Genomic DNA, 13092 nt, shown 5'->3' with positions numbered 1-13092 from the left:
TAAGATGTGTCAGAGGGCTTCCCTGGTGGCGCAGTGGTTAAGAGTCTGCCTGCCAATGCAGGGGACACGGGTTCGAGCCCTGGTCCAGGAAGATCCCACATGCTGCAGAGCAACTAAGCCTGTGCGCCACAACTACTGAGCCTGTGCGCCACAACTACTGAGTCTGTGCTCTACAGCCCGCGAGCCACAACTACTGAAGCCTGCGCTCCACAACAAGAGAAGCCACCCCAATGAGAAGCCCGCGCACCACAACGAAGAGCAGCCCCCGCTTGCCGCAACTAGAGAAAGCCCATGTGCTGCAACGAAGACCCAACACAGCGAAAAATAAATAAATAAAAATAAAAAAGATGTGTCCGACACAGTCGTAGAATGGTATATACGTCATCTCGAACCATATCAACAATCGGTACAATGAAGACGAGGAAATCAGGATTCAGAGACATTAAGTAACTTGCCTGTTCAGGGATTAGACAGCGAAGCTAGGACTTGAATTTAAGACTGCCTGTCTCTGAAACCTAGGATCTTATACCGTCTTATACTATTTCCTAACTTCAAGAAGGGATAAAGCATCCAACCAGACAACAGTAATTAAAGAGACTGACCACAAATATGTCCTAATATAAAAATATAAAAATTTTAAAGTTTAAAGGAACCTCAGAGAACATCTACTCCAAGAACCTCATTTTACAAATGACACAACACTTTGCAGTCTCTGATCAGCCTTGGCTATTTCCACTACTCTCTGGTCTCCAATGTAAATACTACAAGGTTATCTGCAGATCCTTCCTGATAGCCTCAGCATAAATCAAATGAGGAATCATGGAAGAGCTCTGTTTCAGTAAGTCATGGATGTGCTGAATAACTCCCCAAAATTGATATTTTTAGACTATAATAAAAAATAAATTTTTCCGTTACTTGCCTTATGCAGAATTTTGGTTACACAGAATTTGTAATACTGCTTTATTGCTACTTTGAACTCTTACCTTTGTGACCACAAGAAACATAGTATAGAGGAACATAAGAGCATGCCTTGGTATTGCCAGATCCTTGGTTTGCTGGAATGTGAAGATAACTGACCCCAGCAGGGTTACCTTGGCAGAGCTGAAAATAAAAAACATTTTAACTCAATAAGTATTAAATATTACTTATCTCTATATTTCTCAAACAGTATTCTCAAAACATTAATTTAATGAGTTATTAATAGATGTAACACAAAAACGAGTTCTGTAAATATAAAGTTTTGGAAATGCTGAGTTACATAAAGTTAAATACCTTTCTTCACAGCATAAGGTATCAAAGTTTAGAATGTTCATACATACTGTGACTTTCTGATAAAGAGAGTACATTTCTATAGGTAATATTTCTGAATTGACTACATAACACTTTTTCACAAAGGATTTGAAAGTCCCACGTTCCACAGCATGATTTGGGAAAAGTATGTTAGCCCTGAAAAACCTTATAGTGCTAACCAAGCTTGGGTGGGATGGGGGATGGAAAAGAAAGCCCTGATTTGCAGCATTTCCTCATTTCCACGGTGTAAACACAGTCGCCCCATGGTATTCGCAGGGAATTTGTTCCAGGAGCCCCCACACTTACCAAAATCCACTGATGCCCAAGTCCGTGATATAAAATGATGTAGTATTTACGTATAACCTATGCACATCCTCCCACATACTTTAAATCATCTCTAGATTATTTACAATACCTAATATAATGTAAATGCTATGTAAATAGTTGTAATTACAGTATAAGTACTATGTAAACAGTTATCAGTACATGGCAAATTCAAGGTTTGCTTTCTGGAACTTTCTGGAACTTCTTTTCTAATAGTTTTGATCCACAGTTGGTTAATCCACAGATGCAGAAACCATGGATACAGAGGCCCAACTGTACTCCCACAGCCCACTTCAGGCTGCTGGGTGGAATGGCTCTCATAAAACAGTGTGAGCCGGCTCCAGCACATCACTTAGCTAACTCCAGCACAAAATACTAGCATTAGCCAATACATTAAAATTTAACGTCTATAATAAGATGTTTATCTATTAACATACATAACAAGCACTACTTTCATGTCATATATTTGCCACATAAAGTGTATCTCAGTAACAGATCATTTTCTAGCTCTTTATGCTTAAAACTAGAAAAAGATAAATAATAAACTCTTAGAATGCCATAGTATAAAATATGACAAATTTAAAAGCCCCTATAAACCATTCTATGAAAAATAAGTAGCTTGTTTAATCAGTACAAGCTAAGGATTGAGTTCAAAACAGTTAGGTTTGGGTAACAGGGGTTTGGATCTTGCCTACCAATAACTGGGCAGCATTCCTGTTTTAGAACAGTGGTCCACAAACTTTTTGACTGTGCATCTCTAGTGGTAAAAGTGTTTTAAGACACGCCTTAATATATATCAATTAATCTATAAATTATGTACATGTACAACTGTATCATAAAATGTACACCAAACTGACATTTAAAAGGATGAGATAAAAAATAAGTAGTTAATTCCATTAAGACATTGTCTTAATGACCTTTTGCTACTCTGTTTCTAATAGTTTGGTTTCTGAACAACAGTGCCTCATCACGGGCATCTTAGCATACACATATTCTACTTTGGATTGTGTTCTCGTACAGCATAAATTCAGAAGCAATGAATCTGAGGAGCAAGGATTTGTAAACCATAAATTGAAGCAGGGGATTGGAGCAGGGCTGGGATTTAGGAAAAGGTCAATGAGATTGGTTACGAAGATCAGAATGCATTTAGAAAATTCTTAGACTTATTATATTAGTTTCCTGTGAACGTAGTAAATAAGCTATCTGCTTCCAAAATACAATGGTGGAATAAGCATAGATAACAGCTATAAGCACTCCCATGCCAAAAGGGAGAAAATGGAAGGAAGAAAGTGATCACAGTCCTATGCAATTTCAAAATCCAGCAGGGCAAATCCCATTAGGTTTCAAGACCCAGGAATAATCTTCTGTGGCCTGAGGCTCCATCCTCTGAGTTTACAGCTCTAATCTCTGCATTCATGGCTCTCTCTGGCTTTTGCACCTGTGACTCCAGCCTATGGGTCTGGCCTCAGGTTTCTAGGCCCGCAGCTCCCACCTTAAAGCCATTCTTCCTTTTCCCTGAACGGTAGCACATATCAACGGCTAAAAATTTTATCAGTCTGTTTCTACCTGTAGAATTCTGGGAGTCTGACTTCTTTTATTTCATCTTGTCTCTGTCCCTTTCAGTCCAACCTGGCAGTGTTTCTGCCGATACAACACTTTCAAAAATCTTTTGGGTTTCCTATGCATGACACAGGGGATCCACGCCTTCAGTCAAGATGGTCCTTCACAGATCTTTCCCGGATAATCTCATCTCTATTCCAGGCTTCTGCTATGATAGCTGAATGGATCCATGAATCACACGCCTAATCTCTTTTAACACTAGCAAAAGTTGTCCAGCCACACCCTTAACTTTCTCTCCACAGCAGGCGTTTCCTAAGAATGACTCTCCTACCTTTATCATCTTTTGCAATCTGGATAGGCTGAGAATTTCCCAAATCATCAAGTCTTGGTTTCTTTGTTTAGCAGTTATTCCCTCAATTCAACTCTTTCCCCTCACACTTCACTGTAAGAAGCAAGAGGAAACCAGCTCAGACCACCAACACTTTGCTTCTGAAACTCAACTAAATATCCAAGTTCGATCCTTACAGATTATGCTTTCCACACAACTGCAGCCCTATAACTAAATCACCTTTCTTCCAGTTTCCAGTATCATGTTCTTCAATTCCTCTAAGACCTCACCAGCACCTCTAACATTCATATTTTTACCAACATTCTGTTTATTACAATATATGTATTCTCTAAGACCATACAGGCTTTTTCCACTATACAAAAGTATTTGGTAATAAATATATAAAAACATATATATATATATATGCATACACAAAATATCATAATGGATCCCAATGATCTCACCTGACAAACTGTTAATCATTCATTCATTCACATAATATTTGCTGTCTAATATGTGATAGGTGTTTAGGATATAAGAGCAATCAAAAAAGACAAAATCCCTATACTTCACCTCTTGTATTCTTTGAAGCACAGAGGAAAGCCAAAGGGAGAGAAAAATAAACATAATGAATAAGTAAATTATAAAATATGATAAATGCTGTGGGAGAAATAGAGGGAAGTGTTGCAATTTTAAGCAGGGTAGTCCTCATGGAGAAGGTAAGCTTTGAGAAAATCCTTTGAGCAAAGTAGATAAGGGAGTTGGCCACCTGAGGAAGAAGATTCTAGGCAGAGAGAGAAGTTAGTTTTAAACCAGACAACACCTGGCTTGCTCAAGGACAGAGTGCAGTGAGCAAGGGAGAGAACAGTAAGAGCTGAAGTCAGAGGAAATTAGGTGTGGGAGAGACACAGACCTTGGAGGGTCTCACAGGCCATCTGGGGAGTCACTGCAAGGCTGTGAACACAGGAGAATCACAATTTGATTTCAGTTTTACAGTCCCAAGAAATGTTTCATGGAAGACGTTTCAAAGCACATACTCGAAATGAGAAAAATTTCCAGTGAATAACACTAATGCTTTATTTATAACTTATTATCGATCAAAGCTCCTTTGTTCTATTTCTAAACTACCTCATTCAAGCTTTAAGGGGTACATTCCAAGGTAAACATCCTGAAATCTACTGGTTCACTCAAACATAAACTTCATCATTCGTACTGCTTCTCAACCTTCATTTTTAATCCATTCTAATGAGTTTATTTTCACATGAAGACTTCCCCGCCTTGCTTATTATGGCCACTAAATCCTAAGGCTTTCCTTATTGAATTGCGGGAATAGTAACTGTATTTCTCTATTTCATTTTCAGGTGCATCAGGGATATATTTGTGACTTATTTAAGATTGGGTCAGTGTCTTTAGAGAACACCTAACGACTAGATTCTCTTAAATGGGTGCAAAAGGTAGTCTGCATCGTACAAGTATAGAATGGGTTATTTCCTCTAATCTTTTTCTTATTCTTATATGTAATGGGTTGGCCAAAAGGTCTGTTGAGTTTCTTCCGCAGATGGCTCTAGTAGCACTTAGTTGTCTTTAACTTCATTCGAAACAATGTTGTTAGATTGTATGTGACAGCTGTCACGTCAGCGTGCAGTTAAAAAAAGACATCAAAATTAGTGAATTTTTGTGTAGCCATTTTAACACTGAAGGTGGAAGAAAAAGAGCAACGTTTTTGGCATATTATGCTTTATTACTTCAAGAAAGGTAAAACGCAACTGAAACACAAAAAAAGATTTGTGCAGTATATGGAGAAGGTGCTGTGACTGACTGAACATGTCAAAAGTGGACCGTGAAGTTTCATGCTGGAGATTTCTCACTGGATGATGCTCCACGGTTGGGCAGACCAGTTGAAGTTGATAGAGACCAAATCGAAATATTAAGTGAGAACAATCAACATTATACCATGCCGGAGATAGCCGACATACTCAAAATATCCAAATCAAGTGCTGAAAATCATTTGCACCAGCTTGGTTATGTTAATTGCTTTGGTGTTTGGGTTCCACATAAGTTAAGCGAAAACAACCTTTTTGACCGTATTTCCGCATGCAATTCTCTACTAAACGTAATGAAAATGTTCCATTTTTAAATTGTGACGGGCGATGAAGAGTGGATACTGTACAATAATGTGGAACGGAAGAGGTCATGGGGCAAGTGAAATAAACCACCACCAACCACACCACAGGCCAGTCTTCATCCAAAGAGACTGATTCTGTGTATATGGTGGGATTGGAAGGGAGTCCTCTATTATGAGCTCCTTCCAGAAAACCAAAAGATTAATTCCAAGAAGTACTGCTCCCAATTAGACCAACTGAAAGCAGCACTCGATGAAGTGTCCAGAATTAATCAACAGAAAATGCATAATCTTCCATCAGGATAACGCAAGACCACATGTTTCTTTGATGACCAGGCAAAAACTGTTACAGCTTGGCTGGGACGTTCTGATTCATCTGCCGTATTCACCAGACATTGCACCTTCGAATTTCCATTTACTTCGATCTTTACAAAATTCTTTTAATGGAAAAAAAATTCAATTCCCTGTAAGACTGTAAAAGGCACCTGGAACAGTTCTTTGCTCAAAAACATAAAAAGTTTTGGGAAGATGGAATTATGAAGTTGCCTGAAAAATGGCAGAAGGTAATGGAACAAAAGGGTGAATACATTGTTCAATAAAGTTCTTGGTAAAAATGAAAAAAGTGTCTTTTTTTTTTACTTAAAAACTGAAGGCACTTTTTGGCCAACCTAATAGTTAAATTCAACTCTCACTTTTAAAGCAACTAATAGGGCTTTATGATAATGTATTGACTGTTACCATAAGCTTGACATTTTACTACCAGAAACTATGAATAATTTGAAATCTGGGTGAAAATGCCAAGAGCCTGCAATTGATTCCAGAGAATTCTGTTCCTATGTAGTTCTTGCTCCATAAATACACACTCTTCCCACAGTTCTACAATAATCCAAGAGTTTTTGTTTGGTTTTATTTTCTAAGAGGAGGAACCCACAGAAAAAGGAATCAATATTTATTTTAAAAGCTACATTTAAGAGAGCAGACTTCTTGAAAAACTTAGGTTTCCTGGTTTTCTTCCCATTATCCTTTTATTTATGTTTGTCTGTTTCATCCACACTTAGAGATCCCAAAATGTTTTTTAAAATAAATTGGTAAGATCTAAGGATAAAAGGCCAAGTCTCAGTACAGTCTATACCAACTCACTAGGACATCTTCGGCCATTCATCAGCTTCTGGTTTCCAACAGCCTTTTACCAACGGCGCAAACTTCATGATAATGCTACCACCTGCACCTAAAAAGAACAAGATAAAACAAGAATACTTAACCAAATTTTCTTGAGAAAATATATGAAATAAAGCCATAATTCTATCTTTTGACTTAAAATTCCAAGAGGATTTCCAAAATATGATTCTTGGGAGGGAGAAAAAAGTTGCCTTGTACATTTATGATACAGAGACAATTATAATTTTTTCATGGCAACTGTCTACTGTACTACAATTAAGGTTAAAATTGGGGCCTCGGACAGAGATGTGGCTAGAGGTTTGTTTCTGACCTGAAAAAATAAATTCCTCTGCTTTATCATTTCCTTTTCTGATTTTAGTTTTAGGTGCAGTACACTATAACAATAGACTGAGAAATTTATTCAGTTCCAACATAACAATAAAGGTAGGTAATGAAGACTGAACATGAACCCATAATCAATCACATTTACTATTTCAGGTTATACAGGATGAAAAAAGCGAGGAAAAAAAAAAACAGAGCAAAGTTTTTTTAATTACACGTGCCACATAATTTCTTATGTAAACTTGTTTTATTTATGGCGGTGGCTACACCTTAATTAACTACAAATCCCTCTGGCTATGGCTGCTAATCAAACCAATAATAAATATTCTATTTTTAAGACAATCAGGCTCAAAAGAATGGCTGATGACTAGTACTAGTGAATAGTGCCAGTTCTGAATTAACTTACCAGCCAACAGAAACAAGGCTTCCATCTTCCAAAAAAGACTGTTATTAAAGTATGTGGTCCCCATTAATTTAATTAGAGAATTGTTCAGTAGTTGTAGTATACCAATAACAGAATATTTATGAACACATATTGTTAATATTACCTCGGACCCATCCAATAGCTATCATGACCATCCAGCCATTTTTGTAATAGTGATTAGCATGGGTGACTCCATCTACTATTTTCCAAGTTCTGGTCACTTCCTTCATTCCCTCAGCGAGGAGTTGAACAGGTAGGAATGAATATCCCCGGGAAACAAGGTCACAGGGGCAAAAAAATATAACATACCTGAAATTAAAATTTAAATATTTTAATACATGAGTAGAATCCAAAGAACAAAAATAAAAATCCAGAATAGCAGCAATAACAATTTGATAAAACACAACAAACGGAATTATCCATATAAACATGGAATTTGACTGCAAGAAGACCACAGACTGGGTGGAGTCAAAAAAAAAAATTTTTTTTTTGGCTACTCCGTGCAGCATGTGGGATCTTAGCTCTCTGACCAGGGATCAAACCCGTGCCCCCTGCAGTGGAAGCACAGAATCTTAACCACTAGACCACCAGGGAAGTCCCAAAGTCAATTTTTAAAAATCACGTGAAGCACATAAAATAATCTGCCAAAAAGTCATAATCAAAGGGAAAATAAATTTTGTACTTCTGAGTACTCTATAAATGCAAAAAGTATTCACTGAGTTCCTAATTTGTGACTACACTAGTCTACAAGCTAAGTGCTGAATCCACCAACAAAATTAAGCAAGTGTATAATCACTTCTGGTTTGGGGCTTCTCTAGGTAGAGTGCCTTTGTCTTCGGAAAAGGAATTAGAAAAGGGACCTTAGTAGCTGAGCAAGGGACACCATTTCAACCCCACTTACATCTTCACCTGTACCCCTTTGTGAATAAACTGCAACCTATACAGAGAAAGGTCATTGTTCTCAAGGAGACAGATTCACTCGTGTTAAGGAAAAACTTATTTTCATACGGCTAAAAGAATATGAAGCTTGTTCTTCAATTTAGTTGAGTAAGTTTAAGTTTTAACCAATTAAATTGTGATGTTAGTTTAAGAATAATTCACTCCTCCTCAGGTGAATTATTATCATCATTATTATTATTATTTTTTTTTTTTTTTTGTGGTACGCGGGCCTCTCACTGTTGTGGCCTCTCCCGTTGCGGAGCACAGGCTCCAGACACGCAGGCCCAGCGGCCATGGCTCACGGGCCCAGCCGCTCCGCGGCATGTGGGATCCTCCCGGACTGGGGCATGAACCCTCGTCCCCTGCATCGGCAGGCGGACTCTCAACCACTGCGCCACCAGGGAAGCCCAGGTGAATTATTTTTTGAAGCCTCATTTGTTCTAAACACCAGTTCAACAATTTAACAGTAGTGTTGATTGGAAAACACAGCACTTTTTCCCCCCATTCCTAAAATACTCTCTGGCAGACAATTTTGTGCTTAAAGCAGAACATTTATCTTGATACAGAATACACTGCAAGAAAGAAGTACTCTATCTCTTCTAAAAGAAGTTGTTAACCTTATTGTAATTCATGGCTCATAGAGTCCGAATTCCTAAAAGTCTTCATGGAATATGAAATCCTGTTTGCCAAAACACTGCTTCAGAGACCCAATGTAAGATGAAATGGTTTGTTCAGCCTGAAGCACCCTCTCTTCTTCAACTCCACTTACCAATTCCTTCCTACTCTTCAAGATGTCATTTAAATACTACCATATACATTGACTTTGAGAGTTTTGTTTTATTTAATATTCCCAGTTCAGACTAAATTCTGATGGTTCTGTACAACTAAAACAATTGGTTCCTATACTTCAACATAGCTCTTTAGACATTTTTCTTTATAATATATAAAGGCTATAATACTCAAATTATAACAGTCCTTAGATGGCAGGAATCATTCATCTTGTTACCCCCTGAAACTCAGCATAATAAAAAGTAGCCCTGGACTTCCCTGGTGGAACAGTGGTTAAGAATCCGCCTGCCAATGCAGGGGACACGGGTTCGAGCCCTGGTCCGGGAAGATCCCACATGCCACGGAGAAACTAAGCCCATGTGCCACAACTACTGAGCCTGCACTCTAGAGCCCGTGAGCCACAACTACGGAGCCCACATGCCGCAACTACTGAAGCCTGCGGGCCTAGAGGCTGTGCTCTGCAACAAGAGAAGCCACCACAATGAGAAGCCCACGCACCACAATGAAGAGTAGCCACTGCTCGCCACAACTAGAGAAAGCCCGTGCACAGCAATGAAGACCCAATGCAGCCAAAAATAAATAAATAAATTTATTAACAAAAAAACAGTAGGCCTGAGTTAAATCATTTATTAACAGTTAAAAAATTAGCAGGAGGCAACACACAAAATATATCAAATCAAAGAATCATTTGATAATTAAAGAGTTTGAGACAAAGGAATAAATTATCGAAAAGTAGTAAAAAGCTTTTCAAAAATGACTCGTATTATATAAAATCTTTAATGTTCATATAACATTTTGAAAGCCTCTATACAAATCTCTCTTTAAATACAGAACAAATTTCCAGGAAGTTGGCTAGGTGCCAGGGGAAAACAAAAGTTACACCTAAGCAATTTTTAAATGTATTTTTAAATAAAAAAAAAAGTTTTGGTATCACTCTAGATTAGATTAAGACAGGGAGATTTGGTTTCACTTTAGCAGTAATGAATACTCAAAATACTCAAACAAAAAAACAACAAAACAAAAATAATACAAACAACCTCATTTTCATTCTCTACACCAAGACTATCTTCAACATGAGTTAAAAGGCTACACTATTACAAGAGCAATCTTGGACTTTTTTTTTTTTTGGCTGTGTCACGGGGCATGCGGGATCTTATTTCTCCAGCTAGGGATAAAACCCGTGCCCCCTGCAGTGGAAGCACAGAGTCTTAACCACTGGACCGCCAGGGAAGTCCCAATCTTGGACTTTTTATATTCAACTATGTGACATTATGGCGTATGGTCTAAAATTTGTAATTATTGCTATTTCTAATAAATAAGTCTTTATTGCATCAATCAGATACAGTAAGTCCCCTACACCTGAACCTTCAAGTTGCGAACTTTCAAAGATGTGAACGTGCGTTCCCATGTCCAATCACATGTTAGTTCACGTGTCTGGCATACACTGTCACACACATACGTCCTCTACAAGTGGCTGTGTTCTGTGTACTTTACTGCACAGTACTGTATAGAGTACAGTAGTACAGTATCTTTATTTCAAGCCCAGGATATCCGGGAGCAAGCATTAAAAGCAGCAGTGATGTGGCTGGTACTGCTAAGAAGAGCCAAGCGATAAGGACGGAAACAAAAGTAAAATAATTGAGTGGAGTGAGGCGAAAAGATGGCAGATGTCGCTCGTTCTTATAAAACGAATCGTTCAACCATCGGCACGATTCTAAAGAACAAGGACAAGATCATGTATCACGAAGTCTGCTATGCCGATGACGGCAACAATAATATTGAAGAAGCGTGGAAAAGTGATGGAGGAGATGGAGAAACTTCTCAGTGTGTGGTTGCAGGATCAGCATCAGCGTCGAGTCCTGCTCAGCTTAATGCTGATTCAAGAGAAAGCTAAAAGCCTTTATGAAGACTTGAAGAAGAAACATGGCAAAGAATCAGAGGGCACACCTTTTAATGCCAGCCATGGCTGGTTTCATCAGTTTAAGGCAGAGCCAACCTTCACAACGTAAAAGTTAAGTGGCGAGGCAGCAAGTGCAGATATGGTAGCTGCCTGAGAATTTCCTGAAACACTTCAAGAAATTATTGATGAAGGTGCATATTTACCCAAGCAGGTTTTTAATGTGGATGAGACAGGATTGTACTGGAAGAGGATGCCAGACTGAAGTTACATCAGTAAGGAGGAAAAGGTGATGTCAGGCTATAAAGCAGCAAAGAATAGGCTAACTCTGTTGTTTGGTGGCAATGCTTCTGGAGATATGAAGCTGAAGCCTCTCTTAGTTTATCATTCAGAGAACCCAGGAACCCTTAAACACATAGCCAAGGGCTCTCTTCCTGTTGTGTGGAAGAGTAATAACCCCAAGCCTGAGTTACATAGGCCATTTTCCAGGACTGGTTTTTCTAGCACCTTATACCAGAGGTAGAGAAATATTGCTTGGCAAAGGACATCCCATTCAACATTCTTTTGCTACTCCGGGCTACCCCTCATTCATAGATGACTTTCATCCCAACCTCAAAGTAGTGCATCTGTCACCAAATACTATGTTGCTCATCCAACCTGTGGACCAGGGAGTTATACCAACTTTCAAGAAATATTATTTACATCACACTTTTCATCAGGCAGTAAAGGCGAGTGACGGATCAGGAACAACCTTTCAGCAATTTTGGAAGGACTATAACATCTGCAAGGTCATAAAAAATACGGACTTTGCTTGGCGTGAGGTTATGGCCATCACCATGACTGGGGTTTGGAAGAAGCTTTGCCCACAGTTTGTTCACGATTTTCGTGGATTTGAGAAGGTGGATGAGGAGCCCAAAGAGGTCTTCAGCAACTTAGTGACCCTCAGCAAGTAGCTGGCGCTAGATCTGCAAGAGGATGACTTCATTGAATTCCTTGCTATGCAACACGAGGAGCTTACTAATGAAGACCTGATGGAACTGGAGGCCCAGAGAAAGGACGAAGAGACAAGAGGAAGAAGAAGTAACTGAAGGACTGAAGAGATTCATGACGCAGGAAATAGCAAGGGGATTTTCTTTATTTGAGGAGGCACTGTTAGTTTTTGAGGCACAGGACCCGAATATAGAACGGTAAACAAAGGTTGCAGCAGCCATTCAGAATGCGATCCAGGGCTACAGAGTCATCTACGATGAGAAAAAAAAAGAGCTACTACCCAGACATCACTGGATCGTTTTTTCAAGAGGGTAGATAGAATTAAATCCAGCAAGGAACCAGGACCTGTGGCATCCACGTCAGGCCTGAGTGAAATTGCAGCTTGCCCTCCGTCTCCTGTTGCTGACGATCCTTCAACTCTGCCATCTCCCACCTCCTCTCCCTCCTCCAGTCAGTAACTCTTCTTGCCTGTTCACGTGACGCCAGCCCCTGTGTGCCAGCTGTTGTACTGTACTACTGTACTTTTCAAGGTACCGTACTGTAAGATTTTAAATGTTTTCTCTATTTTTGTGTTTGTTTTTTATGTATTATTTGTGGAAAAGTAGTATACACCTATTACAGTACAGTACTACATAGCCAATTGTTAGTTAGGTACCTAGGCTAACTTTGTTGGACTTACCAACAAGTTGCACTTAAGAACGAGCTCTCAGAACTGAACTCGTTTGTATGTAGGGGACTTACTGTATTTCTAAAGTGTACCTATGATACGCTAATATTTTAAACAGAAAACAGTTCTTGTTTCAATTGTTAAATAGCCACAGGGCAAGAGAACAACTGTTTATTGTGCTCAGTAGACTTACAAGTAAGCAGATCAGACCAGTGGTGCCCTAAATAGCCATTCCTGCTCTATAACACAAGTCACCTTTTTC

The 13092-nt window shown here is 38.9% G+C and overlaps 1 protein-coding gene across 1 annotated transcript in view; it reads right to left on the bottom strand.

The window, feature by feature from the left end:
- LOC308619537 (trimeric intracellular cation channel type B-like) overlaps window positions 1-13092 on the bottom strand; it is a 289391-nt gene that overhangs the window by 15955 nt on the left and 260344 nt on the right. The window contains exons 5-7 of the mRNA XM_081238437.1: window positions 7673-7857; window positions 6765-6852; window positions 984-1101 (exon numbers count right to left, since the gene is read on the bottom strand). Coding sequence (XP_081094563.1) covers window positions 984-1101; window positions 6765-6852; window positions 7673-7857 — 391 coding nt within the window. The remainder of the gene's footprint in view (window positions 1-983; window positions 1102-6764; window positions 6853-7672; window positions 7858-13092) is intronic.

The sequence above is a fragment of the Mesoplodon bidens genome (assembly GCF_964165515.1).
Source record: "Mesoplodon bidens genome assembly, chromosome: 6".
In the NCBI taxonomy this organism is placed as follows: Eukaryota; Metazoa; Chordata; class Mammalia; order Artiodactyla; family Ziphiidae; genus Mesoplodon; species Mesoplodon bidens.
Note: the sequence above shows the minus strand (reverse complement) of the source record. Positions and strands in the feature narration are given on the sequence as shown.